The sequence below is a fragment of the Rhinoderma darwinii genome, chromosome 5, assembly GCF_050947455.1.
Source record: "Rhinoderma darwinii isolate aRhiDar2 chromosome 5, aRhiDar2.hap1, whole genome shotgun sequence".
Taxonomy (NCBI): domain Eukaryota; kingdom Metazoa; phylum Chordata; class Amphibia; order Anura; family Rhinodermatidae; genus Rhinoderma; species Rhinoderma darwinii.
Genome location: NC_134691.1, coordinates 330,816,258 through 330,841,266, shown reverse-complemented (window position 1 = coordinate 330,841,266; position 25,009 = coordinate 330,816,258). Strand labels below are relative to the sequence as shown.

The window sequence follows — 25,009 nt, the reverse complement described above, 5'->3', positions numbered from 1 at the left end:
TTAAAAATTCTACTGTAAAAAAGAGTTTTTGAGTGTATATACCTACCTGTTGGGTCTCATTGAAAAATTCTCTACCAGGGCTAAAAAGCGATGACGTCCATCCAACGGTCACATGACCGCAATCCAAAGGTTCCAGCGCTGTACAAGATCATGGTCATATATGACATGTGGCCATTTAGTATCTGGGGCTTTGGGCAGAATTTTTAAAAGACTCAAGTTTATTCCTTTGCTAATGTCGGCAAATCCACGTCATTTTTATAACAAGAGCCTACTATGGGAGAAATGTAATAGCAAAAAATTATGTTGCAAGAGATGAGCAAGTCCAAAAAAAATTAGCTGTCCCAGAAGACAAATTTCCTGTTAGGCTGGGTTCACACGTGGCGGAATTTCACTAAAATTCCGCTGCGGACACTCCGCAGCGTTAATCCGCAGCGGAGCCGTTTGTCCATTGACTTACACTTTAATTTAGCAGTGTTCGTTTAGACGAGGCGTAAAATTCCGCTGCGGAGCATAGGCTGCGGAGCGGAATTTGGTGTCCGCAGCATGCTCTGTCTGTTGCGGAGCAGTGGCGGACTCATGGCGGAATTTCTCCATTGACTTCAATGGAGATTCTAATTTCCGCAATGAAGTCCGCAGCTGTCATGCACATGTTATGTGTGCTGCGGATCCGTCTTGCTTTTTTAACTTGACATTTCTTCATTCTGGCTGGACCTATGTATTTCTAGGTCTACAGCCAGACTGAGGAAGTCAATGGGGCTCCCGTAATGACGGGAGCGTTGCTAGGCGACGTCAGTAAATAGTCACTGTCCAGGGTGCTGAAAGAGTTAAGCGATCGGCAGTAACTGTTTCTGCACCCTGGACAGTGACTACCGATCCCAATATACAGCAACCTGTAAAAAAATATAAGTTCATACTTACCGAGAACTCCCTGCTTCTGTCTCCAGTCCGGCTTCCCAGGATGACGTTTCAGTCTAAGTGACGGCTGCCGCGTCATCCAGGGAGGTCGGGCTGGATGCCGAAAGAGGGACGCGTCACCAAGACAACGGCCGGTAAGTATGAAATTCGTTTACTTTCACTAGGGAAAGTGCTGTCCCTTCTCTCTATCCTGCACTGATAGGGAGAAGGGAAGCACTTTTCCCGCAGTCCGCAGCAGCTAGTCCGCATCAATTTACTGCACATTTTGTGCAGATCCGCAGCAGAATCTGCAACGCAGATTCTGTGCGGCATTGATGCGGACAGTTGCGGAGGAAATCCGCCACGTGTGGTCATGCCCATAGGGTATGTTCACACGGCAGCGTTCGTAACGGCTGAAATTACGGGGATGTTTTCAGGAGGAAACATCCCCGTAATTTCAGCCGTACCGGCATGTGCAGGCGCTTGAACGCCGCGTCCATTACGGATGTAATTGGCGCTGCTTTTCATTGGAGTCAATGAATAACGGCTCCAATTACGCCCCAAGAAGTGACAGGTCACTTCTTTGGCGCGGGCGTCTATTTACGCGCCGTCATTTGACATCGGCGCGTAAATATACGCCTCGTGTGAACAGACAAACGTCTGCCCATTGCTTTCAATGGGCAGATGTTTGTCAACGCTATTGAGGCGCATTTTTCGGACGTAATTCGGGGTAAAAACGCCCGAATTCCGTTCGTAATTAGTGTGTGGGAACATACCCTTATAGTATTTCAGCCTAGATTGTTTAATACGAGGGAAATATGAGAAATACGGCCCTGTCAATGAGGGAAATTCGCCTGTCAACGAAAGGCAGTTGATAAAAAATGTAAATTTTACATTTGGGTAATTTTTGTGTCATTCTTCATGATAATAATCATTTTATTATTATTATATTATGATAATTTTTATTTTTTATTATTATTAAAGAGGTTGCCTCATCACAGACAATAACTTTAATTTGCCCCCCCCCCCCCCCCCCCCGCAGCGGCCGCAGTGGGGACAATTTAACATGGTGGCCATTCAGATGACTCTTGGTTCTGGCGTAAAGAGGGGGGTCTCGACTAGGCCATATGGACAGGGGTTGTCTTTTACATGAGACAACTCTATTGACCCCTTAAGGGCGCAGCCTGTTTTAACCTTCAAGACGTAGCAATTTTTCATACCTTTTTTGTTTCTCCGTTTATGTTTGAGGGCTTTTTTTTTTTTTTGCTGGATGAGATCTATTTTTAAATAGGATAATTTTGGGGTACATAGAACTCATTGATGAACTTTTTTTATTTTTTTAGAAGGTGTTAATGGGAAAAAACAGCTATTCTGCCAATGGTCCGCCTAATAGTCAAATACACATGGCAGACGCGGGGGCCTTTGTTATTCTTTTCCCTTTGTCGTACTACTGGATGTGGTTGTCGCTATTGGTTGCAGCATCTAAGGGGTTAAACGGTCAGGATCGGAATTATCTCCAATCCTGGCCGTTACAGCACCATTATCGGGACATAATAGAACATTGATTAATGGGAACGACCTCCTTGACATGATGTACTACTAAATCATGGGGCAGAAAGGGGTTAACTGTGTGTGCTACAGACATTTCGCACCCTCAGTTAATGCTACAGGAAGTAGCTGTCTGACAGTGACTGTTGTCAACCATATAAGCGCTCAAGTATTTGCCTTTTTGGTCAGCCGGTCACCCAGAGGCTCCTCCTCTCACTCTCGGCTCTTCATCCTTATTTATAGTCTATAAAGGGTGCAAGTTTTTTTTTTTTGTTGTTATTTATATAAACAAATTTAAAAAAATAAAGGATACTAGGAAGTGTAGATGAATGGTGATATCAGTGAGGGAGGAAGTAGCTAACTTCTCCTTCTACTTGGATTTCTATAGAAATAAATGAAGTTGCAAGCCAGGTATAAAGTAGCGCCTTGACAGAGGGGACGATGTAGTAATGTTTTAGTTCACCCTCCGATACAACCCTGAGTTTTTATTTACAATATTAATTTTATGTTCTCATAGTTATTCATGCCAGATGTCTGGGAATAAATCACCCATGTTGGGGGATGGGATGGGGTGCAGCAGTGAGAGGTGTCAGAATCACTCGGATAGATTGGATCCTCCTATATAATCACAATTATCTCGTCACACTTTTTGAACGCCCACCACCTCCACCACAGCTGCTGGTCTTACACTTTTCTATTTTGCGTTTTTAAAATGAAAGTTTCAACAACATCAGAAATTATTTATAAAGAAAAAGTGAAATCTGTGCCTGTAGGAACCAATCTAGTCACTTCTTTGTGTACTGTAATCTGAATGGTTGCTATTGGTAACGCCGACACTTTTTGTAACTTTTTATAAATGAGAACAATATGTATAAAATGTTGTGCGTTGGTGGTCCCGGTGACCAGTATTCTAGGTTCTCCTCCCCATACTTACTCTTTTTAGTTTTATTGGCCCTTTCAGGTATTTTTGTTTCTTTTTTGAAGCATCTAATAATTTGGTTTAATTCCTTGTAATTTTTTTTTTATCTCAAAACCAATTAATTGAAATAAGTTGAGGGTTGAAAACCCCTTGTAATAGCGGTGCTACACAATGTCAAGGGAGCCAAGCCAAAATCAAGAACCTAAAGTAACGCCTGAAAAGGCCCATCTAATGCCTGAATAACAGACACCGGTACCAAGTCTGTCTTTTATGGGTACGGGGTAGGCTCAGGATCAGCTTTTATGAATTAATTAGAGGAACACTTCAGGGAAAAAAGATATATTATGTTATACCTAGTGCAGGGGCTCAGTGGGCGGGGCATGACAAAGATTACAAGAACACAAAAGTCCCCGCCCCCTTATACTCTGCCCTAAGCATAATACATTGTGTCAGATCTTCCTGGAGTGTTCCTTTAAGATATGTAATAAACCAGGAGCCCCAACCAATGCTCTAAACCTGGCGCTTGGCACCAAAAGAGGCCAATAGAAGATTTTAGGCCACTGGGGAGAGGACATTTGACAATAGCGTGGGGGCCTTCTTTGCCTTTTCTCCAGTTTACCCTCTCGTGCCCTGGCCCCTGGAAGCACCATGCTTATATAGTATGGTGCCATTCATTTTTACTTCATATTGTTATTCAATATTTTTATTCTTAAATACAACATTCATCTGTATGTAGAAAAAAAGGAAAAATAAATTGTCCAAAAAAAAACAAAACAACCCGATTCTCAAATAGAAATACTGTTCAAATGTGAAGCTTTTTTTGATGGATTATTAACAGTATTATACAGCATTATAACATCTTTTTTATCTTTTCAATTTGTGCATCTTTTTGGGTTTTTTCTAAGAAACAAAATCATCTGTATCTGGTGTAGGGCAAAAATGTTGCAATGCAAAAGAGGCAGTTCAGTAGTAAATATCAATAGACAAGATCGCCCTCTGGTGGTAACAGTGAAGCACCAACATTTTCTGTATTGCAGATTTTGTTTTGCGCTGTAACATTGATGCTTAATTGGAGAGGTGCTATTGTAACTCAAGTCTGTAAACTTTCCTAAAATCCACACACCGCAGCCCCAGCCTGTTGAAAGAAAAAAGTCAAGTGTCTGAACTATTTTCTATATATATTGCACGATGACGCTCTCAGCGCTTATGCTGCGACACATATTTATATCTATGAACACCAGTTTTTTATATACATATCAGTCTATGGTTACACTTGTGTCGTGGTTGATGTTTATAACGGAAACCACGATATATTGCTTGTTCCGAAGTACAACGCATAATAATGGTGCGCAATGTACTCCCTTGACTTGCAATGCGGTCCTTTGGGTTGCTTTGTAATGGCTGTCGTCTTGACGTGAAAAATAGCACCGCATGTGAACAGAGCCTCTGACGGCAGTTGGAACAGAGCTCTGTATTACACTCCAGAGCTGAACTCACTCTTCTGCAGTTTCAGAGCTCAAAACTCCCGGCATTCCCTGCTTGTTCAGTGTCTGTAAAGAGGTTTCTCTTAATTTGCATTCTGGGAAGTGTCCTCTTTAGACTAGGGACTGTACAGTCATCTGACGTAAGAACAAGTATCTGCCTCCCTGCATTGTAGAAGCTCAGCTTAGCTGTTAGGCCCTGTTCACACTGAGTTTTTTGGCGCTGTTTTTAACACAGAAACTGCGTCGGAAACCGCGCCAAAAAACGCCTCCCATTGATTTCAATGGGAGGCTGAGGCTTTTTGTCCTGTAAGCGGGAAAAAAAGCTTGCGGTAAAAAGGAGCGTCATGTCCCTTTTTTAAGGCATTTCTGTCTCTGACCTCCCATTGACATCAATGGGAGGCAGAGAAAGCATTTTTTGCTGCGTTTTTTGCCCATAGCTGAAAAACCACCGCCAAAAATGCGCCAAAAAGAGAATGCGGCCAGGTCAAAAACCAGATTTGTCCACCTGCAAAAAACACAGTGTCATCAGGGCCTTAGGGTATGTGTCTGACAGCTATATTGTTGATTGCACTGGAAGAATAGTGAGTAATGCAGGATCAGTACAGGATAAGTAATATAATGTATTTACACAGTGACTCCACCAGCAGAATAGTGAGTACAGCTCTGGAGTATAATACAGGATATAACTCAGGATCAGTACAGGATAAGTAATGTAATGTATGTACACAGTGACTCCAGCAGCAGAATAGTGAGTGCCGCTCTGGAGTATAATACAGGATGTAACTCAGGATCAGTACAGGATAAGTAATGTAATGTATGTACCCAGTGACTCCACCAGCAGAATAGTGAGTGTAGCTCTGGAGTATAATACAGGATGTAACTCAGGATCAGTACAGGATAAGTAATGTAATGTATGTACACAGTGACTCCACCAGCAGAATAGTGAGTGCAGCTCTGGAGTATAATACAGGATGTAACTCAGGATCAGTACAGGAAAAGTAATGTAATGTATGTACACAGTGACTCCACCAGCAGAATAGTGACTGCAGCTCTGGAGTATAATACAGGATATAACTCAGGATCAGTACAGGATAAGTAATGTAATGTATGTACACAGTGACTCCACCAGCAGAATAGTGAGTGCAGCTCTGGAGTATAATACAGGATGTAACTCAGGATCAGTACAGGATAAGTAATGTAATGTATGTACACATTGACTCCACCAGCAGAATAGTGAGTGCAGCTCTGGAGTATAATACAGGATGTAACTCAGAATCAGTACAGGATAAGTAATGTAATGTATGTACACACTGACTCCACCAGCAGAATAGTGAGTGCAGCTCTGGAGTATAATACAGGATATAACTCAGGACCAGTACAGGATAAGTAATATAATGTATTTACACAGTGACTCCACCAGCAGAATAGTGACTGCAGCTCTGGAGTATAATACAGGATATAACTCAGGATCAGTACAGGATAAGTAATGTAATGTATGTACACAGTGACTCCACCAGCAGAATAGTGAGTGCAGCTCTGGAGTATAATACAGGATGTAACTCAGGATCAGTACAGGATCAGTAATGTAATGTATGTACACAGTGACTCCACCAGCAGAATAGTGAGTGCAGCTCTGGAGTATAAGGGTATGTGCACACACACTAATTACGTCCGTAATTGACGGACGTATTTCGGCCGCAAGTAGTGGACCGAACTCAGTGCAGGGAGCCGGGCTCCTAGCATCATACATATGTACGATGCTAGGAGTCCCTGCCTCTCCGTGGAACTACTGTCCCGTACTGAAAACATGATTACAGTACGGGACAGTTGTCCTGCAGAGAGGCAGGGACTCCTAGCATCGTATATAACTATGAGGCTAGGAGCCCGGCTCCCTGCACTGTGTTCGGTCCGGTACTTGCGGCCGAAATACGTCCGTAAATTACGGACGTAATTAGTGTGTGTGCACATACCCTAATACAGGATGTAACTCAGGATCAGTACAGGATCAGTAATGTAATCTATGTACACAGTAACTCCACCAGCAGAATAGTGAGTGCAGCTCTGGAGTATAATACAGGATGTAACTCAGGATCAGTACAGGATAAGTAATGTAATGTATGTACACAGTGACTCCACCAGCAGGATAGTGAGTGCAGCTCTGGAGTATAATACAGGATATAACTCAGGATTAGTACAGGATAAGTAATGTAATGTATGTACACAGCGACTCCACCAGCAGAATAGTGAGTGCAGCTCTGGAGTATAATACAGGATATAACTCAGGATTAGTACAGGATAAGTTAATTAAAGTGATGCAACAAAATTAAATGATATATCTTCATAGTGTTATAGAAGCAGGCGCCATATCTTACAGACACATTGATAACCAGGTAGAATTGCTGCACAATGAAATTCAATAATGGAAAGTCACGGGGTCCTGCACGCCTCTACAGACGGGATTATGGGAGTGTTTGTTGAAGGCTGCGCAGGGTTGAGACGCTTGGCTGGGATTTCGGGCTTTGTAAATAAATTGATTCATTGTAAAATAAAGCAAACAAAAATATATTCTATTCCAAAAGTTATATGATCAGCGTCACAGGAAGAAACGGTTCTGGCAGCGCAATTTATGCATACTAGTGATGGACATGTGATGACCACTCACTGGGGACTAGTCAGGCACTAATTAAAAGGTGTCCTTGTCATTTCATACAGATGTAGCAGAGCTTGGTTCAGGGGTATACACTGTGCAGTAAGGGAACAATATCAAATTGAAACCGGGGCAGCCTAGATTGTGGCTGCTACATGTAATACATGTGTAGAAGTGTAATCTGTAGAGTATATATAATAGTGCCAGCCATAGTACACATATAATAGTGCCAGTCATAGTACACATATAATAGTGGCAGTCATAGTACACATATAATAGTGCCAGTCATAGTACACATATAATAGTGCCAGTCATAGTACACATATAATAGTGCCAGTCATAGTACACATATAATAGTGCCAGTCATAGTACACATATAATAGTGCCAGTCATAGTACACATATAATAGTGCCAGTCATGGTGCAAATATAATAGAGCCAGTCATAGTACACATATAATAGTGCCAGTCATAGTACACATATAATAGTGCCAGTCATAGTACACATATAATAGTGCCAGTCATAGTACACATATAATAGTGCCAGTCATAGTACACATATAATAGAGCCAGTCATACTACACATCTAAGTGGCAACCAAAATAAGGCTATAAAATATTACAAGTCAGAGGTATTTAAAAGTGCCAGTTATTGTACCCATATAATAGCGCCAGTTAGAGCATATATAATAGTGCCAGCCATAATACACAAAAAATAGCACCAGTCATAAGGGATATATAAATGTGCCAGTCATAGGGAACATATATTAGTGCCAGCCATACTACACATGTATTAGTGGCAGCTATAATAATATTGCCATTCAGAGGTATATAACAGCGCCAGTCATTGTACGCATATAATAATGCCAGTCCTAGGGCATATATAATAGTGTCAGGCATATTTAAAAAAGCCAGCTATAAGGCATATATAACAGCTCCAGACAAAGGAAATATATAATAGTGCCATACATTAATGCAAGTCACAGTACACATATCAGTGCCAACCGTAGTGATTACATGATATGTGCCATGGTGCATGCATAATAGCAGCTGCAGCGCCCCCATATGACCATTCATGGAGCTACATAAAATCGTACCCACCCCGTGCTCCCACATACACATACAGGCAGCTGGTCACCGACCGCTCACATGTCTCAGCTGTATCTGATCACAGGTAAAGCATTGATGAGTCACATCATGACGTGTTATCTGTGGTTTTACATAGGACTGCAGGTAAATCTACTGCATAATCATTATCAAAATACACCAACAATGCCCTAAAGATGACAAACTCAGCTCTGCTACATCTGTACTTAACATAATGAATACCGGTTTGGCCCACAAATATACTGCATGTGTAGCCCTGATATTACCACCTCCCCCGACCACAGATAGATAGGGGTGCGGGGCGTGGACGGAGTTCTCACTTATAATATCACGCGTATAGCTGCAGAAGATTCCGTTTATTCATTTCCAACATTATCATCTAACACAGCAGCATTATAACATATCGACTAGAAATATATAAATCATTGGGCCATGTGGCATCCAGGACTATGGGGATCTGGTTGACCCTGGGATCACTGCACCCCCTATATGCCCAGTGGGCCAACCTGACCCCCAATACTACTACATTAAAATGCCATCATTCCAGCACCCAATGGTCTAATCCAGCATGTTACTAAAAGAATATGTTGTGATCATATACAGTGTATACTTCCAATTATCTGGCGCCTCAATGATCTGAGCATCCTGGATTATCAGAATGTTACATTATATATTCAGACACTTCTTTAGAGGCATTGGCACCGACAGTCAGTGGCACTTCGTCAAGTATGAAGCTACAATTCCCAGAATGCAATGCAACAAGCGCCACTCTGCGGAGTAATACATGAGGTTAATAGAGTCGTCCCTGTGGCTCGAGCAGGAGATATTTCTTCAGGGTGTTGGGCAGGGGCAGCTGAGGGATGACGCGGTGACACCTCTTCCATAAGACCGCACGGATGGCACACCTGGCCAGGTGCATGAGTGACCTCGGGGAGTTACTGCAAACCTCAAACAGGGATTCATAAAAGACGTGGTGTCTCTGGAAAACACAAGAGTCAGGGTAGCACTGAGCGCGGCACGTAAAGGAGAAGATTTCTAATGATGCCCACTCTACCAGGCACCAGATATACAGATACAGCGGGCATCAGATTGTCATGTGACCCTGAAGGCTACCATTTATTTTCTGCTCTGTGGTCCAGGACAGTCTTAAACTAAAGTACGTGAATTGCGCCAAATCTATTAAGAGACACAAACCTCTTAATAAGTTTGGCGCATCTTGGACTGTCCTAACTCCAGAAATTTGAATCTAGATTTGCGCTATAATTTGCGTACATTTTTGGCATATTTAATATTAAATACGCTGTTCCGTTGGCCGCCCCGCTCCTCCCGGCTAACCCCGCCCACTTTTCAAAAGTGTCCGGAGGCGAAAAAAAGGTTGCAAATTTCAGTGTAAATATTGCGTGCGCCAACATTTGCTAATTTTGTAACAAGACAGACTGTTAAACCGGGTTCACGTGGCCGCAGTTAAAGTCCATATTCTACACCCAGCCTGCAAAACCTACAGACTGGATATTTCTCACAGCTGAGTTTTTGCTGCAATTGGATCTAGACAACCCTACACACATCAGCATCCCCCTCCTGTCCTGAATGTTACAATGTATCAGTGTGGATAAAGTATCAATCGCGAAAATTGTGTAGACTGGATACAATTGTAGCAAATTCTCAGAAGAATTAGGTCTAGACAAGTTTTCAGCCTCTGGATGTAAATAGAAATGTTTCCATTCACCGACAGTAGACAGAGATCTTGACAATGGTGATGAATGGAAACACAAAGGAGCAGATTTATAAAGAATAGCGTGTCATTTGCCAGTCTAAAAAAAGTGCATTGGAGTGAATTGCGCCGTATTTATTAAAAGGTACTCAGCTCCTAATAAAATTTGCGCATTTTGGACTCATTCAAAGTAAAAAAAAATGCAGACGTAGATTTGCGCCAAAAATTGCGGCATTCTCTGGCTTTCACCGTAATATATTTTTCCTAAACCTGGGAGACCTCCCACTGCTCCTTTGTGACCACGCCCACATATTTAACGTTTGGCGAGTACGGCATTAAAAGGGCAATTTGTGCACAGTTTTGGATGATTTGCAACAATTTATAGCACAGTTTACGACAAATACTGGGGTAATTACATTAATAAATGAGGGACAAAGTGTATTATATTAGAATGCTTTTCCTCCAGTTTCATACAACTTTTGATAATTATAGCGACACGTCAGCGGAGTTCATTAGTGGGGGATCTGTGATCTGGGCCCCTATAGTCAGCACCACAAAGGGGTCTTTGCATCCCCATAAATCCCCAAACTAATTGTTGTTAGCGCTCCCATAGACTTATAAGGATGACTGAGATAGAAAAGTATGGTCTGTGCCACCCTGGTCTATGGGATGTGTCTAGTATCCAAGTAACGGGGAAGGAGCTGCAATACCAGACACAACCCATGGACAAGAGTGGCGCTGTTTCTGGAAAAAAAAAATCAGTTCTTCTTTATTAGTGAAATGATCGGTCCAATCATTTTCAAATACAAATTCTATGTGGTTCAGTGTGAGCAAGATGTGATGAGCGCCACCTAGTGTCCATGATTGTGAATTGCGGTCATAATGGAATCCATTAACTATGATGCTCGGAGCCCGGCTCCCTGCACTGTGTTCGGTCCGGGACTTCCGCCCGAAATACGTCCGTCCATTACGGACGTTAATGTGCTCGTGTGAACCCAGCCTTAACAGTCGCACCCATGCGTGTGAAGGTGTGAACGTTACCGATCCATCAACCCATTTCCTTTAAAACCAGTCAGATATTAACCGTATTTTTCTTTCCCATTACCTCCAGATCGTCTTCCGGAATGGCTTTATCCCATCGGTATGTCGCCTTGATGTGTTCATAGGCGTTGACCATGACTTCCACAGCTCTCGGGTATGAGTGACATTCCTGTAAGACCTGAAGATTCACCCTCCGGTCAATATACATGAAAATTGTGTCATTTCAAAATAAAAACTACACAAGAAATAGTCACCAGTATGTGAGTGACCAGACGATCCTCCGACCGGCCCGGGTCCTGACATGAGAATGAAGCCCGACCACAACAGGGTGATCGTCAGTTTTATGGGAGAAGTGATATGTGGGGTATTTCTTTTAAACTCTGACCACAAGTAAAGGCCACACATAAATAACAACGTCCAAAGTGTCTCCATTAACAGCGTCCATAGTGTGCCCCCTGACAAATGTGCCAGCAGTGTGCCCCCTAATAAACTGTGCCAGCAGTGTGCCCCCTAATAAACTGTGGCAGCAATGTGTCCTCTAATAAACTGTGCCAGCAGTGTGCCCCCTGACAAATGTGCCAGCAGTGTGCCACCTAATAAACTGTGCCAGCAGTGTGCCCCCTAATAAACTGTGCCAGCAATGTGTCCTCTAATAAACTGTGCCAGCAGTGTGCCCCCTGACAAATGTGCCAGCAGTGTGCCACCTAATAAACTGTGCCAGCAGTGTGCCCCCTAATAAACTGTGCCAGCAGTGTGCCCCCTAATAAACTGTGCCAGCAGTGTGCCCCCTAATAAACTGTGCCAGCAATGTGTCCTCTAATAAACTGTGCCAGCAGTGTGCCCCCTGACAAATGTGCCAGCAGTGTGCCACCTAATAAACTGTGCCAGCAGTGTGCCCCTAATAAACTGTGCCAGCAATGTGTCCTCTAATAAACTGTGCCAGCAGTGTGCCCCCTGACAAATGTGCCAGCAGTGTGCCCCCTAATAAACTGTGCCAGCAGTGTGCCCCTAATAAACTGTGCCAGCAGTGTGCCCCCTAATAAACTGTGCCAGCAGTGTGCCCCCTGACAAATGTGCCAGCAGTGTGCCACCTAATAAACTGTGCCAGCAGTGTGCCACCTAATAAACTGTGCCAGCAGTGTGCCCCTAATAAACTGTGCCAGCAATGTGTCCTCTAATAAACTGTGCCAGCAGTGTGCCCCCTGACAAATGTGCCAGCAGTGTGCCCCCTAATAAACTGTGCCAGCAGTGTGCCCCCTAATAAACCGTGCCAGCAATGTGTCCTATGACAAACGGTGCCAGCAGTGGGAACCCTGACAAACAGTGCTGACAGAGTTCCCCTCTATAAACAGTGCCAGAAGTGTGTCCCCTGATAAACCCTGCCTGCGGAGTGCCCCCTGAGTATCCCCAGCGTTACTCCACTGCTGTTTCCCCTTCTTGCACATCTACAGAACATAAAAGAGGAGGCAGAGAGAAGCGACCAACACATACAATAACTGCTGGATCAGACTACACAGGGGTTGTTTGTAGTCTGTAACCACGGAGACACATAGGTGTGCATAGAAGATGTAGACACAATATGGTAATAGATTTTTAATCAAAACTATTTGCAAAGTAGCTTCTTCTTTTTTTTGCTGATGATCTGAAGTAACAAAAAATGTTTGTAACAGTATACACGCCCCTTACAGACCAAAAAACTAGTAAATCCCAATAGAAGGTAATCCACAAATGGGACTTCTTATCCCCATGGTTCCTGTCATGACGTGGTCTCATTACTGTACAAGAAACTGGGGCCCCTGAGGATCCTCTGGTAAATTCGTTTTAGCAAATAAAAGCATATTCATAAAATATAAAACTTTCTGATATACTTTGTATACCAATTCCTGATGGTTTTCAATATCTCTGCTTGCTGTCAGTACATGTGAAGCTTCATTTTTCCTGCCACTTCCACAACGGCTCTTATAGAACAGTCATCCTCTTTTCTCAGCACATATGGGACAGTTCGTCCAGACCTAGCATCGCATTGATATTAGACTTTTTACAAAAGGGTCTAGAAAATTACCTAAAAACAAGCACTCTAAGGGCGGATTTACACGAGCGTGTTTCACGTCCGTGATACGCGCGTGAAAATCACGCGTGTCGCACGGACCTATGCAAGTCAATGGGGCCATTCAGACATTGTGTTTTTCACGCAGCGTGTGTCCGCTGTGTGAAAGTCACTGCATGTCCTATACTTGTGCGTTTTTCGCGCATCACGCACCCATTGAAGTCAATGGGTGCGTGAAAATCACGGACGGCACGCGGACGCACATCCATGTGCTGTGCGTGATTCACGCAACAGTTGCTAAAGAAATTATAAAAAAAATTGAAAAACACCTCCTTCCGTTTATTTTGCTGACGTGATACGCGGGACATACTGATGACATACGCGCGTAGAAAACGCAGACACGCACCGTACACTGATGTCACACGGAACTGCAACGCAGGAAAAACGCTGCATTTTTTTACGCGCGCAAAATGGGCATGTTCGTGTGAATAAGGCCTAAGAGTGCATATATCAACCCTGAATGCCTTCTTACGGTCTCATGCACACAACCGAATGCGCCGTCCGAGTCCCGTCAGTGATCCGAGGAAAGATCGGACATGTTCTATCTTTCCTCGGATCGGAGACTCGGACCATTTTTCTCGAACCGATTCACCCGCTAAAGTGAATGGGTCCATGAAGACTATCGGGTGCCACTCGGATGCCGTCAAAAACGGCCTGAGTGGCACAACATTCGTCTGCATGAGACCACTGCCAACTGTAGGTTTGATTACCTTCCTTTTTTCCCAATCCATCCTCCAGCGAAGAGCAGGAATACCATGACTTAGATGCCAGAAGATGTGTTCTGGGTGACCTAGAAAGAGTCGCTGACTTTCGGAAGATCAACCATCTACTTGTCCAATTCCAGGGGAGGAACAAAGGGACGGCAGCAAGTAAAGCCACTATCGCCCGGGGGATTAAGAGGACCATTTCCACTTGTTACCAAAGCAAGAACGTTTCACCCCCAGTAGGTCTAAAGGCGCATTCTACCCGAGCAGTTTCCACTTCATGGGCTGAAGGGGCTTCCACTTCTATTGACCAGATTTGTCGGGCAGCCACCTCGGCTAATCCTATAACCTTCTTTACACATTACAAATTAGACGTATTGTCAGACAGGGACTTGTCCTTTGGGCGTAAAGTCCTTCCGGCAGTTGTCCCGCCCTAAATTTACAATCCTCTGTTATTCCTCCTATAAGTGCCGTTGTGGAGGTTTATGGAAAATCCAATTACCAGTAAGAGTAATTTTCATCTATTTACTTCCCTGGGATTACAATCTGTCCTGGTCATGCGATGAAGACATAGATGTATGGAGTGCAGTTATCAGCGCTCTCTTGTGTAGCGAGTCCCGCACTTGTGTTATCACGTGATCAGGACAGGTTTTCATCCACTGAAAGCAAGCAATGATTCCTATTCACTGACAGCAAGCAAATATATGAAAAATTGTTAGTAATTAATATACAAAGTAGATTAGAAAGTTGTAAATTGAGATGAAAATATGTAAATATGATCTATATGGATCCCGATAATTCACCTTATGGAACTGTGGGGGGTATATCCTCGCCGCTCCATGGTTCAGTAGTAGTTGGTAGCAGATTTCTGGTTGACCAGCAGCACGGACAGATGTGACTTTCAGGACATATTGCTGGGGGGCACAACCATTAACGTCCATAGAGGTGGCTTCGGCGCCAGCCTCCAGCATCATATCCATTAGGATGTGGTCACAGTTCCATGCCGCCTTGTGGAGGGGCGACTTACGGTCAATATCTCGGGAGCGGACATTGGCACTGTAGTCCAGCAGCATCCTGCAGATGAGGTGGTGCTTGGTGCTGTATTTCTGTTCCTTGATATTTAGTGCCCAGTAGGCGGCGGTTGCAAGAGGCGTTTCCAGGGTTGAGTTCACACTGTCAACGATCGCCCCGTGGTTGACATAGAAAGCCACAAGTTCTGGTATTCCTATCCGGGCAGCGGTGTGTAGAGGGGTCTCCTGGGTGTGATTGTTACTGTGCAAATTTACATCTGCGCCTACAAAAAGAAATAAATTACGCGGCTGTAGATGTGTATTAGATGTAGCAGAGCCAGAAATGTTGCGTGTAACTTACAGATTTTGGGTCTTTTTCCTTCAATCTGATGGTTTCTGTAAATGCACCTGTCTCTTTGCTGATGAGTGGGCGGGTTCTTTGGAGAGCTGTGCTATGTTCTGAGCCAATCAGAGGTCTCCCCTGATACTCCTCCTCCTCCTTTCCTTCTCATGCTGTTTCACTGAAGGAATGAGTGAGAAGTTGCAGCTGCAGCCCCCTCCTCTCCCTCCTCCCAGTCTTCAATTCAGGCTACATTCACACGAGCGTGACAGATTTACGCGCGTAAATCTGGTCCTTGTGTGTTGCGTTATTGAATCTGCTCTTTACGAGTGGCATGTGTTCTTCACGCACTCGCAAACCCCTTTTTTTTTCAATGGAAAGGATGCGCAAATCACGCACAGCACACAAATGTGCATCCGTGTCCTGTGCGTGGTTTTCGCGCACCCATTAACTTCAATGGGTGTGTAGGTGCGTGAAAACGCACCAATATAGGACATGCAGTGAGTTTCACGCAATGGACTCCCGCTGCGTGAAAACTCACGCATGTGTGAACGGGGCCCCATTGAAATCAACGGGTCCGTGTGCTGCTCGTGATTTCCATGCGCAGCACACGGACAAGTTTTACGCTCGTCTGAATGAGCCCTTACGGTTTTATACTAGAAACTTTTTTTTCTGGTTGCTGCCGATGATACTACTACTGGGGTATAGGGTGGTGGAATTATGCTATTACTAGAGAAAAAGAGGGACACTACTACGGCTGCAAGGACTACTACCACTACAGGTGGAAAGGAGGGGACCCTGCTGTTACTATCGATGGATAGGAGGGAGAATGCTACTGCTACTATTAGGGGATGGAGGCTGTCACTGATTTTGGGGGTCTGTGGCTATCACTGTTATAGGGAATAATTGCAGATACATTGTGACCAGGATTATGTCATGACCTACTGTCACAATATAATCCACTATCACGATTATGTCACGATTTACGCTAGGGCCACATGGCAACTTTAGCTGCAACACAAGTTGCATGGCCAAAGATCGCTGTGTCGAGCTGCATGACAGGTAATAAAACTGAATGGGGTCGCTTTGCAACTTATAATTTGACACGGTCGCAAGAAGTCCAGTGGGTTTGGATTCCTTGCGTCTGTGTAATCCCAGCTGTGGCAATTTACGGTTTGCAAATAAACCGCACTCGCTATCATTGCCTGTGATGCAGTATAAGACAGCGATCTTTAGCCGTCCGACCTGTGTTGCGGCAAAAGTTGCCGTGCCGTGCAGCCCTAGTCTTACTGTCACCGTGTCGCCCAGGCCTTTTTGCTATCATTAAAAAAAAAAACAACTGCAAACTTGGGCACAATCGCTCAAAAAGTTTAGCCCCTTCCCCCGGGTCTAGACAATCCTCTGTGAGCTAAACGAAACACATTGGCAGTACAAATCACTCTCCTGTTCTGATAGATTGCAACAATGTATCAGTGCAGGTAACATGTATCAGTCCGGAGTTCTGCCTGTTTAGCTTTCAGAGGATTGTCTAGACTGAATACAATTGTAATAAACTATCCGCTGTGAGAAGTTTTAGGTCTGCAGAAGTTTTCAGCCTCTGGGTGTGAATAAGAATGTTTTCATTCACTGACTGCAAGCAGAGATCTTGAAAATGGTGAAACATTGATACAGAAAGCATATTAGAAAGTTGCAGTACTTTTTACTATCCAATGTTTGAGCTTTATGTTTAGTTTTCTAGCACCCCCCTCCCCCCGACAGATAAATATATCATGCTGGCTAAATGTTTCCATCTGTAGCCGACTAATATAATATGGATCGCTTACCGCACCAGACGAGCTCTTTGGCGCACTTGACAGACTCCTTGGTTTTACAGTAATGTATTGGTGCCTGTCCACTGACTGAGAAGAAGTTAAGCTTTGCACCGTGGCTGATCAGGATCTTGACACAGTCCAGGTTGGCTACTTCACAGGCGACATGTAACGGGGTCTTTCCATTGGGTCTGCTGTTGATAGAGGCGTTGTGCTCCAGAAGCACCAGCAGGCTTTCCAGATGTCCCAGCATAACAGTAATGTGCAGTCCCGTCGCCCATGAGGCGGCCAGTTTAAAACTAGGCAACCAGTGACCTAAAGGGTTAATAAGAATCTTAACATATTTCTTATGGGGGTTTTTCAGGGTCTACTTTTTCCAGAAACAGTGCCACTCTTATGGGAATGCAGCTCAGCCACGAATGCAGACTATAGCACTTTTCGTTTGTTTGTCCATGAGTTCATGAATAGAATGTCAGGACTATAGTGAAGACTGACACCAGATGTGCAGCAGGGAATAAAGCATTGATTGCATTACTGCAGACTTATCTGACATTCTGTGGAAAGATACTCCAGAGCTCTGGAGTATAATACAGGCTATAACTCAGGATAAGTAATGCAATGTATGTACACGGTGACTCCACCAGCAGAATAGTGAGTGCAGCTCTGGAGTATAATATAGGATGTATCTCAGGATCAGTACAGGATAAGTAATTTAATGTCTGTACACAGTGACTCCACCAGCAGAATAGTGAGTGCAGCTCTGGAGTATAATACAGGGTGTAACTCAGGATCAGTACAAGATATGTAATGTAATGTATGTACACAGTGACTCCACCAGCAGAATAGTGAGTGCAGCTCTGGAATATAATACAGGATGTAACTCAGGATCAGTACAGGATAAGTAATGTAATGTATGTACACAGTGACTCCACCAGCAGAATAGTGAGTGCAGCTCTGGAAGATAATACAGGCTATAACTCAGGATCAGTACAGGATAAGTAATGTAATGTATGTACATAGTGACTCCACCAGCAGAATAGTGAGTGCAGCTCTAGAGTATAATACAAGCTATAACTCAGGATAAGTAATGTAATGTATGTACACAGTGACTCCACCAGCAGAATAGTGAGTGCAGCTCTGGAGTATAATACAGGCTATAACTCAGGATCAGTACAGGATAAGTAATTTAATGTCTGTACACAGTGACTCCACCAGCAGAATAGTGAGTGCAGCTCTGGAGTATAATACAGGGTGTAACTCAGGATCAGTACAAGATATGTAATGTAATGTATGTACACAGTGACTCCACCAGCAGAATAGTGAGTGCAGCTCTGGAATATAATACAGGATGTAACTCAGGATCAGTACAGGATAAGTAATGTAATGTATGTACACAGTGACTCCACCAGCAGAATAGTGAGTGCAGCTCTGGAGTATAATACAGGATGTAAGTCAGGATCAGTATAGGATAAGTAATGTAATGTATGTACACAGTGACTCCACCAGTAGAATAGTGAGTGCAGCTCTGGAGTATAATACAGGATGTAACTCAGGATCAGTACAGGATAAGTAATGTAATGTATGTACACAGTGACTCCACCAGCAGAATAGTGAGTGCAGCTCTGGAAGATAATACAGGCTATAACTCAGGATCAGTAGAGGATAAGTAATGTAATGTATGTACATAGTGACTCCACCAGCAGAATAGTGAGTGCAGCTCTAGAGTATAATACAAGCTATAACTCAGGATAAGTAATGTAATGTATGTGCACAGTGACTCCACCAGCAGAATAGTGAGTGCAGCTCTGGAGTATAATACAGGCTATAACTCAGGATAAGTAAGGTATTTACCAAGTAACTCAGCTATTTATATGTAATCTGCAGAATCTACACACTATACAGCGAAGATGGAGCGTCACTTTTTTAGGGGGAAAAAAATATTCTATTCTTGCCTGTTTACTTCCATGTGTTGGGCATGTTCCACTTGGCTTTACTAGCAGTATCAGATGATGCAACCCCTGGCAGTGTTCCAGTAGGAAGGCGAATAGGAGCGGACGGTGTAATATAATACATGTGTAATAATTATATATCTGCCTCGTCATTCTGAATACTTTATCCCCAGGGGGTGCAGCTATAGAGGGTGCAGAGGAAGCAGTTGCACCCAACATTGGTGCCTGAGGGGGTACAAAGTCCCCTCTGCCACATAAGAAGACACCAGTATTATCATTATTGCATGGTACATGGGGGGGGGGGGGGGCTAGTACAGATTTTACATTGGGGTCCAGGAACTTCAAGTTACACCTCAATCATAAAGTCCAAAGACTTTTGTGCCGTTATATTGACCCGGTGCCCACCGCTTTGACCATATGGTTACCTCATGAATTTTCTTGAATTTTTTTGGGGGGGATTTTGCTGATTCATACCTGATTTGTAGGAAGCCAGAACCAGCCCTTCATCCTCCACCTCAAACACGGTGTCCACATCTATCTTCCCCTCGTTCAGTATATTTTCCACCGTTACATAGTCATTGGCTTGGAGAGCCTCGAGAAGCGTCTCTTTCAGCAGCTGGTTTGCCAGGGAGCGGGTACATCTCCGTCCGGCCTCATTGTCCATGTCTGCAGACTTCTGGGTGAGTGGCAGTAAACATGTCCTCTACCTCACACCACTACCTATGAGAAGCCGAATGCCAGACATGGCCAAGATTGAGTAACTCTATCACCCGGCCATGGACGGCCCCACTATTTATACTCTGCTGTTTGCAAACTTTGGAAGAACTAATTTTAGATGACACTAAACTGTGGTCGTCATTCTACAGGATCCATGAAGGTTTTCGCAGGTGTCCATGTGAGTAGTGGCCGGGATGAAGACATGTTCCTGAAGGCAGCACCGTGTATATCACTAGTATATACTTCAATGGGGCTAAACTGCAGTACCAAGTACAGGTGGGCCACTAAGTCTAGAAAAACATAGAAGGGCCCATGGCACTGATTGGTAGGGTCCCAGGGGTCAGACCTCCAATAATCACACAATGACGGTCTATCTTAATCATAAGTAATCAATGGTATTCCTGGTAAAGCCCTTTAAATATTTGAAATATTTATAAAAGTAACATGATATATACTTATAGTTACTTAGTGAGTCACTCGGCAGATCCCTTAGTTATGTGGGGGCCAAAAATTATTATCAGTGCAGTCACTGCAGTATGTGATACACTCACTAATATACATTCCGGTCCCCGGCCGCGCTGATCCTGAGATTTTATAGCGGGACCGGAAGTTTAGTTGCACCCCATTGTGTATAGCGCCACACAGCTCCCCTTATAGACAGCGCGTCACACAGCCTCACTGTATATAGTGCCACACACAGACCCCCTGTAGATAGTACCACACAAAGCCCCCCTGTAGGTTGGGCCTCACTCAGCCCCTTGTAAGTAGTGCCACACAGCCCTCCTTGTAGATAGTGCCACACAGTCCCCCTTGTAGGTAGAGCCACACACAGCCCCTTGTAAGTAGTGCCACACACAGCCCCCCTTGTAGATAGTGCCACCCCCCCCCCCCCATGGTACAACATAGCCCCCCTTGTAGATGGTGCCCCTCAAACAAATTATAAACTTATACACACTTAGCATTGTTCCCATGACGAACGATTGCGTTGCGGGGGGCGCGATGAGCTGTTAGAGGGGGTCACCCTCCTCTTTCTGACAATTTAAATGATGCGGTCAGTATTGACCGCGGCATTTAACGAGTTAAACTAGCGGGATCGCGCTCAAGCTCTGAAGTGTCGGCTGTAACATATACCGTCACCGTCCATACTTCCCCTACCCGACTTTGGCGTATGGATACGTCAAATGTCGGGAAGGGGTTAAGAAACTAAATCTAAACTAGCTCATAACTTGCTCAAAAATGATCGTTTTTCAAAATAAAAACCACTGCTGTTCTCTACATTACAGCGCCGATCAGATTATGTAGGAGATCGGGCACTTATAACCTGGTGACAGAGACGCTTTAAGTATACTGTACCACTTCATGGTTCACTGCCCATGAAAGATACAAATATATGGTATGGGTTGTAATGAGGAATAGTTTAAAGCCTATGTAAATATTTGGAGGGCAATTTATTATTATTTTTTGTTAATAAAACGCTCAGACATTGTGATTAGTGCAACTTTCTAAATAGTTTTTAGACTGGTTCAGAGACTCGCAGGATCCACCTGTTATCCCTCATATCTACCTTAATAACTTACAGGTGGATCCTGCGTGTCAGAGAAACGCAGAACCCGCTGACACTGAACCCATCAGGTCCACCTTACTGACGGATTCAGGTCTTAGCGAACAATACAGCTACTCTGTTTAGAGAATACAGAGCAGCTGTATCTCAGAAAGTAAAAAGAAGGTGTACTAATCACACTGACTGACCGCTTTATAAAAAAAAGAAATTGCCCTCCAAAAGGTGCACATGGGCTTTAAAGGCTATGTAAACCTTCGAAATCTATATTTTTTTTTTATAAAAAGGTCAGTCAGTGTGCAATTTTATCATTTGTTTTTATTAAAAATAATTTTTAATTTTTAGAGATACAGCTGCTCAGTATTCTCTATACAGAGCAGATGTATCATTTGAGAACCGGGCAGTGAAAAACGGTCTGTGTGTGGCCGGATTTCCCGACCTGACCACGGTACATGTGAACGGGACTCCTGGCAGCATAGACATTTATGATTCTAGGAGTCTCTGCGTCCCCACAGAACTGCTGTTCCGTAATGTATCATTTCGTTCAGTAAAGAACAGCAGTTCCGTGAGGAGGTAGAGAACGGGACATTCACATGTATCGTGGTCGGTCCAGTTGCGGTCGTGTGCAAAAGATGTAAGACCTGAATCTGTTAGGTCCGCGGGACTGACAGGTTCAGTGACAGCGGGAGACACGCAGGATCACCTGTTATGAACTTAGATGTGATAGATAACAGGAGGATCCTGCATGTCAGAGACAGGCAGGACCTGCTGTCACTGAACCCGTCAGTCCCGCTGACCTGACTGGTACAGGATTTAGCGTAAGATACAGCTGCTCTATATACAGGATACAGAGCAGTTGTATCTCAAAAAGTAAAAATAATTTTTAATAAAGACTAATTATAAAGTTGCACAAAACACACTGACCTTTTTATTAGGAAAGAAGAAAAATCGCTTTCAAAGGTTTACAAAGCCTTTGAGGATGTTGTAAAATAGTGCCAGTCCACAGGTGTAGTGACCTACAAGTCCTGCTGTTGGGAGAAAAGGGTGATTGTCCGCCTAACAAATGGAAACATACAAGGAACTGGAGGGATAAAATCATAAAGGGTCCCTGTAAGTTATTTAAAAAAAAAACAAAAACTTGACATTTGGATATATTAGCAATATAGACACTTTGTCCATGAAGACTTATCATGAGACAATCCACAGTCTGTCTCAGCAGACTGCAAGAGGTATTATTAACTTCGGAGGCTCAGGGGGATTATTACTTTGGGGTACTGTAACTATTACTCTGTAGGGGCACTGGAGGTAGCAACAGCATAGGACGTTTGTTTGAAAATACGAGTCATGGCTGGAACTTGGAAGAAGTCAAGAAGGGAAAGAAAAGACGTTACCTGTAAGTCATTAGATGTAGCTGTACTGTATTCATTTTTCACTGTGTAGAACTGTTACCATTATTGGGTTCTGCATTATTTAGAAGTATGGTGGAAGGGGGGCGGTACAAAACATATGTCTTGGGGTTTGGGCCCATGAGCTTTTTGGACCCCAGCAACGCCCCTGGCTACTTGTGCTTCATTAATCGGTCTCTTAAGAGACCCAGCAATGCCGCTGAAAATTACGGGTGCACGGGGGGCCCAAGCTGAACTTTTGCACCAGGGCCCAAGAGCCTTTAGCTATGCCCCTGCTAGCGGCGCCACTGGTCTGGACAACTGGCATCCGCAGTCAACCAGTTGAGGACCCCTGATCTATAGTAGAGATGTAGCCGTCTTTATCTTGACCTTTAACACATTAAATACACAGTGGCAAGGTCCTTTAAAGAGGCTCTGTCACCACATTATAAGTGCCCTGTCTCCTACATAAGGAGATCGGCGCTATAATGTAGATGACAGTAATGCTTTTTATTTAAAAAAAACTATCTGTTTTCACCACTTTATTAGCGATTTTAGATTTATGCTAATGAGTTGCTTAATGCCCAAGTGGGCGTGTTTTTACTATATGAGCAAGTGGGCGTTGTACAGAGGAGTGCATGACGCTGACCAATCAGTGACCAATCAGCCTCATGCACTCCTCCCCATTCATTTACTCAGCGCATAGGGATCCTGCTAGATCCTTATGTGCTGTCTTAGGGGGGATTCACACGAGCGTGTATTCGGTCCGTGCGGGCCGCGTGGTTTTCACGCGGCACGCATGGACCAATACAAGTCTATGGGGCAGTACACACAGTCCGTGCTTTTTGCGCAGCGTTTGTCTGCTGCGCAAAAAGCGCGACAGGTTCAATAACTCTGCGTATTTCGCGCATCACGCACCCATTGAAGTCAATGGGTGCGTGAAAATCACGCGCACCACACGGAAGCACTTCCGTGGGACGAGCGTGATTCGCGCAACAGCAGTGAAAAGGATGAATGAAAACCGAAAAGCACCACGTGCTTTTCTGTTTCCAAGCATCCAAACGGAGTGTCTTTGCGAGGAGCGAACCCCGACAACCGAAGCTAACTTCACCGGGTTCGGCCAAACTCGTTTTGGCCGAACCCGGCCAAAAAATTTCCGGTCCGCGACGTCGGGAGACATTCACTGTGCATGGTGCTGAAAGAGTTAAACTGTTTCAGCACCATGGACAGTGACTTGTGATCCCAAAATACATGAACCTGTAAAAAAAAAACGAAGTTCTAACTTACCGATTACTCCTGTCTCCTTCCTGCAGTCCGACCTCCCGGGATGACACTTCAGTTCAAGTGACAGCTCCAGCCAATCACAGGCCAAGCACAGGCTGCAGCCAATCACAGGCTGCAGCGGTCACTTGGACTGCCGCGTCATCCAGGGAGGTGGGGCCCGATGTCAAGAGAGGCGCGTCACCATGGACGCGTCACCAAGGACGCGTCACCAAGGCAACGGCCGGGAAGTTCTCGGTAAGTAGGAACTTTATATTTTTTTTTACATGTTTTTCGCTGTTGTGTTCGGCATTCACTGTCGAGGGTGCTGAAAGATTTAGCTCTTTCAGCACCTTGGACAGTGACGGGCATCGACAAGCCTCATCTCTATGATGCCGGCTGCGCGAAAATCACGCAGCCGCGCATCAGACACGCATGACACACGCAGCTGTCAAATGGTTTTTGCGCTCGCAAAACGCCGCGTTGTTTGCGTGCGCAAAAACGCAACGTTCGTGTGAATCTCCCCTTATACTAACACATTAACGATACTGAAGTGTTTAGACAGTGAATAGACATTCCACGGGATGTCTATTCACAATCTCTGCACTTCGTTACTCTGTGGTAGTTACAGCAGAGGAAGCGTAATCTCGTTGTAACCTGTCATCTACAGCGTAATCTCGCAAGATTACGCTTCCTCAGCAGTAACTACCACAGACAGAGTAACGAAGTGCAGGGATTGTGAATAGACATCCCGTGGAATGTCTATTCACTGCCTAAACACTTCAGTATCGTTAATGTGTTAGGCTGGGTTCATACATGCACG

At 44.2% G+C, this 25,009-nt stretch overlaps 1 protein-coding gene across 1 annotated transcript; it reads right to left on the bottom strand.

The window, feature by feature from the left end:
• Positions 1 to 9,017: 9,017 nt before the first annotated feature.
• Positions 9,018 to 19,930, bottom strand: ASB4 (ankyrin repeat and SOCS box containing 4). The gene is made up of 5 exons (XM_075828762.1): positions 19,741 to 19,930; positions 17,333 to 17,632; positions 14,963 to 15,453; positions 11,413 to 11,526; positions 9,018 to 9,575 (listed from the first exon to the last, which is right to left on the bottom strand). Exons 1-5 carry the CDS (start codon positions 19,928 to 19,930, stop codon positions 9,387 to 9,389), a joined length of 1,284 nt encoding a protein of 427 aa, XP_075684877.1. The 3' UTR covers positions 9,018 to 9,386.
• Positions 19,931 to 25,009: the final 5,079 nt, after the last annotated feature.